The sequence below is a fragment of the Leucopleurus acutus genome, assembly GCF_964270905.1.
Source record: "Leucopleurus acutus genome assembly, chromosome: 16".
Taxonomy (NCBI): Eukaryota; Metazoa; Chordata; class Mammalia; order Artiodactyla; family Delphinidae; genus Leucopleurus; species Leucopleurus acutus.
Window position 1 is genome coordinate 76418861 of NC_139158.1, and position 6850 is coordinate 76425710.

The 6850-nt window shown below is 56.9% G+C and overlaps 1 protein-coding gene across 1 annotated transcript; it reads left to right on the plus strand.

The window, feature by feature from the left end:
• Positions 1-738: 738 nt before the first annotated feature.
• On the plus strand, positions 739-6547 carry SNAI1 (snail family transcriptional repressor 1). The gene is made up of 3 exons (XM_082856903.1): positions 739-842; positions 1587-2114; positions 6194-6547. The coding sequence occupies exons 1-3, from the start codon at positions 761-763 to the stop codon at positions 6376-6378; spliced, it is 795 nt and encodes a 264-aa protein (XP_082713029.1). The 5' UTR covers positions 739-760; the 3' UTR covers positions 6379-6547.
• The last annotated feature ends 303 nt before the right edge of the window (positions 6548-6850 follow it).

The following is a 6850-nucleotide window of genomic DNA, read 5'->3' on the forward strand; positions in this document are numbered from 1 at the left end:
GGGAGCTACCCTTCGGCAGAGACCCCGAGTGTTTTGTTCAGGGCTCTATCCCCAGCTCCGGTAACAGTGCCTGGCATGTTAGTGGTCACTCAGTAAACACTGAGGGAACGAATGCATTTTTCTAGATGATGCCCGTTTGCTTTGCAAAAAAGGCTGTGGCACTGCACAGTCAGCAACCACGTGCAGAAGTCCATTGCTCTTCCCCGTCCCCGAACTGTGTATTGTCCCTTTCATTCCCACGTTCTTTGCGAGTTACCTTCCGGGCGAAGGCACCCCTTCCCAAACCCGAGGAGGTGGCAGTATCGGAACGTCAGGTGTCCAGACTCGCGGCGCGCGGCGCCAGGGGGCGCCAGAGGCGGGCTACCGTGCCGCGTCGAGCTGGCTGGAGCTCGGGTCCCGAAGGGGGTCCCGCCTAGTCCGGGGTTCCCGGCGCCCCGCCCCCGGCAGCCCGCAGCCGGGTGATGAGTGCAGCCCCGAGGCCCAGAGCCCGAGCGGCCCCTCCCGGCTCCCAGCGCCACGCGGCGCGAGCCCCGCCAGAGCAAGGCGCACCTGCTTGGGGCGTGGCCTCCGGCGAAGGCGCGCCTCGATTGGCGCGGAGGTGACAAAGGGGCGTGGCCGTAGTCGGCCCCCGCCCACCCGCGGCTGGCGTACTTAAGGCAGTTGGCGGCCAGACTCCACTCACAGCGCAGCTGCACGGCCTCGCGTGTGGAGGGTCTTGGTATCCCAGCACGACCCGGCTCCCCCCGCTGCTTCGGCCAGCATGCCGCGCTCTTTCCTCGTCAGGAAGTCTGCCTGCTCCCGCCGGAGACCCAATTACAGTGAGCTCCACGACTCTTCTCCAGGTGAGTGGACGGGGTGCCGGACCCCAGGGAGTTTGGGGGAGGCAGGCGAAGGCTGCATGGGGGGCACTTGAGAGGCAGGGCCCTTGGGGACAAAATGGAGGGGCCAAAGTCGAGGGACCAAAGTCGAGTCAAAAGATAACAGTCTGGGTGTGAATAGGCCGGGGCAGGTGGATCCGGGAGATTGGGAGAGGGCTTTTAGAGGCCGGTGGTCTTTGGCCGAGGGGACTAATTAGCCGCCGAGAAGCGGGGCGCCCCGAGAGCACAGAAGTGAGAGGAGGCGGCTTGTGTCTGGATAGACGCCGGCCAGGGGCTGGAAAGAGTCCGGAGTCCACAGGATTTGGGGGAGGGGGTGGGAGAAGAGATGTGTATGGAAGGGGGACAGGGGTGGTGCCTCGGCAGCTGGGGAGATTAGGGGCCAGGGAGCTGGGGGTCTTGCCTCAGGCTGGGGACTTGGGCACCGCAAGAGGAAGGAGACCTGAGAATGACCTCCTTGAGTTGGAGCTGGGGAAGGGGGTGTCCTTCCTGTAAGATCTGGAGGTTGAGGTGGGAGAACCAGGTGACCTGGCTGAGGAGGGGGCTCTGCCAGGGCAGGAACCTGTCTGTCCTGGTCATGAATCTTTTTTATTCATCTACTAAGCATTGAGTGCCAGCCCCACTCAGCCCCTGGCCCACATCAGGCTAATGTTTGCTGACTGACTGAATGATCTAATCCCTGACCTTGCGCTTTTCCCTGTCTCCTCACAGAGTTCACTTTTCAACAGCCCTATGACCAGGCCCACCTGCTGGCAGCCATCCCGCCACCCGAGGTCCTCAATCCCACGGCCTCACTGCCTACGCTCATCTGGGACTCTCTCCTGGCACCCCAAGCCCAGCCGATTGGCTGGGCCTCTCTTCTGCCCCAGGAGATCCCCAAGGCCATCGAGCTGACCTCCCTGTCTGACGAGGACAGCGGGAAAGGCTCCCAGCCCCCCAGCCCACCCTCACCGGCTCCTTCGTCCTTCTCTTCCACCTCAGCCTCCTCCCTGGAGGCCGAGGGTTATGCTGCCTTCCCAGGCTTGGGCCAGTTGCCCAAGCAGCTGGCTGGGCTCTCCGTGGCCAAGGACCCCCAGTCTCGCAAGGCCTTCAACTGCAAATACTGCAACAAGGAGTACATCAGCCTGGGTGCCCTTAAGATGCACATCAGAAGCCACACGCTGCCTTGCGTCTGTAGCACCTGCGGGAAGGCCTTCTCCAGGCCCTGGCTGCTGCAGGGCCACGTCCGGACCCACACTGGTGAGTACCCCTGCAGGCTGGCTGCCCTTCTCACTGTCCCACTGCTTTTGCTACAAGCTCTTGTAAGATGGGCTTGCTGTTACTTTCAGATTGTGGAAACTGACCCCCCCACCCAGTCTCCTGACTCCTAGCTCAAGAGTTCAGGGGCCTGGCTCCGAAAAGTTTGGCAGAAACATTCGTTCATTCACCAGCTAAGCAGATGGGCTAAGGAGATAATTTTACACGTCCCTCTGCAGGCTCAGTTCTCAGCCAAATGGGTTGGAGCTGGGTATGGGAAAGGTGTAACCAGCACCTTGCTGTTGGGGCCAGGTGTGAAGGGGCTCACCCTGCTCCACTTCCCCCACCCGCCCCCCAGCCAGACAGGATGTTTGTCAGACTCCCCACCTGCCTCCGACTCCTGCTTTGGGATCTTCCCAAACTTTGGGCTGCTGTTTCACCTCTCTAAGCCTCAGTACCCGCCTCTGTGAAATGAGCATAGAAACACCTTGTGGGGTTTTTGCTCTGGTCAAATGAAAGAAAGCATGCAGAAATCACCTGGGACAGTGCTTGGTACATGATCAGTACACACAAACATCATAGCTGGTACTCACTCTGCTTCCATGCTGTGTGTCTTTGAGCAAGTGATTTAACGCTCTGAGCCTCTCCGATTATAATATAATCATATAGGGTGGGTTACGATAGCATTTCATACGGGGCTGTCTAGATTCAGTGGCTCCTTAATCGCTTTATAATATCATCATGGTTCTCAGATCTGCTCTCCCCACCCCCATTCACACTGCTGAATAGATAATCTTAATCCTATCATGCAGACCCAGGAACACGTTTGCTGGCAGAAAACACAATTATGTCTTGGTGTTTCAAAAAATGCAATACTGAATGTGTAGAAAATTATGAAATGGAGCCTGTTCTAGTCTTTAGCTTTCTGGGAATGCAGAAAAGGTAGCCACTCCACCTTTTCAGAACATGAATGGTGGAGGCCACCCTGCTTGGGGCTGCTCTTTGGAGAGTGTCTGTTGAGGGAGAAGAGGGTTCAAGGGTCATGACTGTTGGTTTTGGGGGTCAGGTTGGCCAGGTTGGAGACTCAGTTCTGGCATTTCCTCATCCGGTGGCTGACCTCTGAGTGAGCCGTGAGGGTCAGTGAGGTGGTTTGTGAAGCCTGGCATTTTGCAGGCATTACTGGTGTCATCGTTACTCCTACGGGGGTGGGGGGCATCCTCCACACCTTGCAGTCTGTGGCTACTACCCATGTCTCTTACTTGGTGCACAAACAGCTCTGATTTTAACATGGAAGGGTCCAATTGCCTGGCCTCTGTCCTGGGTGCCTGCCCAGCTGATGGGGTCTCTATTTGGGGGGAGTGGAAGCCCTCAGATGCTCCCCTGGGCCCCCCAGCTTCTTTCCCTTCCCACTCGGACATTATTTTAATGTAAAGGCATGGCTCAGACACAAAAAGCCTGTTGAAATGCACCAGTGCCATCCTCATCAACTCCCATTGTGTGCCTTAATGGTGCGCCCAGGGGGCGGGGCTGGGGGGTGGAGCAGGTGCACAGGGCAGCGGTGCCCAGCACCTGTTCCAGGCCGCAGCTGCTGGCCCGCAGTGTGTCAGGCCGCGTTAATCCAGGGAGTATTGCATGTACACTGCCCCCCTCGGCGGCCTTTGTCCCGCTGGTCTGGTGCCGATTTCACACTCCAGGAGCACCATAAAGACGTGGCTGGGGTGGGGAGGGGGAATCTGCGAGGGATGGAGATCTGCTGCCTCCTGCTGCACCCCTCACATCCCATCAAGCCTGCCCCTTTGTTCAGGTTTGTGTCTAATCATAAGAAACATAAAGATAACGTTCACTGAGCACTTGGCAGTGCGGGAGGCGGGGGAAGGCGTGATGCTCAGGGCTTCCTTCACCTGGTCAAGGCGGTAAATCCACCAACAGTCCTAAGAGAGACGTGCCATCATAACCCCCTCTTACAGGGTGTGGAAACTGAGGCATAGAGAAGGAAGTCACTTTCCCAAGTCACAGCCCATGGGCTGGAGCCAGGGCTCCTTCACCTTGGCCGAGGGGGTGAGGGGGCAGTGGGGATTACAGGACTCCATCCCCTTTTCCGGACCTGCATAGCGTGGGCCCTGAGTTCACAAAGGAGTGTGTGAGTGAGGAGGAAGTTCCCTTGGACCTTGTAGACTGCCGTCATCAAACCCTTCCGGCCTGGTGTGCAGAGGCAGCTCAGTACGGCAGAGCAGGTCACTCAGGTGTCCCTTCCCCAGTCCTCTGGCCAGGTCCCCGCTCTGTGCCCCAGGAGACTGAGCCCATGAACGTGGTTCCACAGTGGGCCGCAGGCATCTGACTTCTAGACCCTGCCCTCCCTGCTCAGCTAGTGCCCCAGGCACCCAGGAGGCTGCTGGAATTCATTCATTCCCAGCTCTCAATTCCAGCACTGGGATTTAACTAGAGGGCCTTGGCCTAGGGGCATATAAGGCTGGGAATGGAAGGATAGGAGAGTGTAGTTTCTTCTGGAAAAGACTATTCAGTATTACAGAATAGTGCCGGGCCTGTGGTAGGAACCTGATTAGTATTTGTGTAATGCGTTACCCTTCTGACTTTATTTGGGAAATGCTGCAGCCCCAGGAAAAAGTGAAACACAGCATTTGACGTTTCTGGAATGTGAGTTATAGTCTCTTGATTGGGGCAGGAATTATGAAAAGTTGGTGAATGGTGTTTTCTGGTGGTGATTGAGGAGTCAGGCTCTTCTGAGACCTTTATAAAAAAAGACTTATTGTTGTACAAGCATTTATTGAGTTCTCACTGTGTACCCAGCCCCGAGTGCAAGACTCTTCTCAGTACAGCCTGGCCAGGCAGGTGAATGAGGGCCACAGGTAGGGTTTTTTAAAAAAAATAAGTCATAAGGTAAAAGGTTTCTGTAGCCTCTTGGGGGTTCTGGGCCTTGGGCTGGAAGCTTGGAATGGATTCGGTGTCGGTGGCGGGGGGGATCCTGCCCTCATGGGGCTCAGTCTGATTGGGGGACGAACAGACTTGAAACTACCCTGAGTGTGATCCGAGTCGATGGGGAAGCAGGATAAAGGAGTGACCTGCTGGGGGATAGGGGTGGGCTGGGGCTTTAAGGCTGGCTCTTAAGCTTTGTCCCCAAGAGGAAGTAAATCCAGGGGTTAATAAGGAACATCCATTACAGCCCCCTTAACTGAGGGGCAGTCTGTGTAGTGCTTAAAATCAAGGGCGCTGGGCTTCCCTGGTGGCGCAGCAGTTGGGAGTCCGCCTGCCAATGCAGGGAACACGGGTTCGATCCCTGGTCCAGGAAGATCCCATATGCCGTGGAGCAACTAGGCCCGTGCGCCACAACTACGGAGCCTGCGCTCTAGAGCCCGCGAGCCACAACTACTGAAGCCCCTGCGCCTAGAGCCTGTGCTCCGCAACAAGAGAAGCCACCACAATGAGAAGCCCGTGCACCGCAACGAAGAGTAGCCCCCACTCGCTGCAACTAGAGAAAAGCCCACGTGCAGCAACGAAGACCCCAAAACAGCCAATAAATAAATAATAAATTCTTTAAAAAAAAAAAAAATCAAGGACGCTGGAGTCGGGCTATTTGGTCTTGCTGAGATGCTGCATATTCCCTGTGCCTCAGATTCACCATCTCTAAACTCAGGACAAAGGTGGGGTTAAATGAGATCATGTAAAATGCTTCCACTGTCCCTAGCACAAAGTGTTCAGCAAACACAGTTGCCATCACTGTCATCATTGTTGAGCACTTCCTGCTGGCAGGGCAGGAAAAGTACTTGATTCAGCCTTCTCTCCATTACCAGCCTCTATGAGTGGGGGATGAACAGCTCCATTTTACAGATGAGCAAATGGAGGCTCAAGAGAAGCCAGCTGACTTGCTCACGGCCACACGGTGGGAAGCAGCAGCGCTCCCTGCCAAATCCAGGCCTTTGGACACTGTATGGCCTGGCTTTTCTGGGTCGTGGGAGTTCCTCAAGGTTGGAGTGAGCCCGGGGTGGGTGGGGATTTCAGTAGACGTCAGCTGTTCTCCCAAGTGGCTGAGTCTCACTCAGCTCCCTCCTGTCTTCTCTCCCCAGGTGAAAAGCCCTTCTCCTGCCCCCACTGCAGCCGCGCCTTCGCTGACCGCTCCAACCTGCGGGCCCATCTCCAGACCCACTCGGATGTCAAAAAGTACCAGTGCAAGACGTGCTCCAGAACCTTCTCCCGAATGTCCCTGCTCCACAAGCACCAAGAGTCAGGCTGCTCAGGGGGGCCCCGCTGACTCTAAAGGCTCCTTGCACCTCTCCGGGCCCTACCCCAACTCCAGAAGGAAGGACCCGGCATCCTTCTCGCTGCCACCGAGTTCCCTCCTGAGCTCCGCCTTCTGGCTGCATTGGCCCCCCAGGACTCTGAGGACCACTTCCCAGTCCTCTGCTCTGAGCGCCCCACCGGGCTCTGAGGGGGGCCTTTCTTTGGACAGCTGATGGGAGGGTGGCTTGCAGCAGAGACCCCCTCCTGGCAGCCGCTGCTCCAGAGTGTTCTGGAGTTGGCCTTTCTGCATGGGTTTGTGTATCCAGAGCTGTTTGGATACAGCTGCTTTGAGCTCCAGGACAAAAGCCAGCAGACTGATGAGAAGCTCCCACCCCACTCAGGGGACCCCAGCCTCCCCTACAGGAACCCTCAGGCCACCCCCTCCAGAAGGTGCAACTTAACTATGCAAACACCCACCCCCAGGTGCACTCGCGGGGGTGGGC

Excerpts from the sequence above, each read along its gene's own strand:
- SNAI1 (XM_082856903.1), top strand. The coding sequence starts at position 761 with ATGCCGCGCTCTTTCCTCGTCAGGAAGTCTGCCTGCTCCCGCCGGAGA. Across the intron at positions 843-1,586 it reads GCTCCACGACTCTTCTCCAG|AGTTCACTTTTCAACAGCCC; the intron begins GTGAGTGGACGG and ends GTCTCCTCACAG. Across the intron at positions 2,115-6,193 it reads CCACGTCCGGACCCACACTG|GTGAAAAGCCCTTCTCCTGC; the intron begins GTGAGTACCCCT and ends TTCTCTCCCCAG.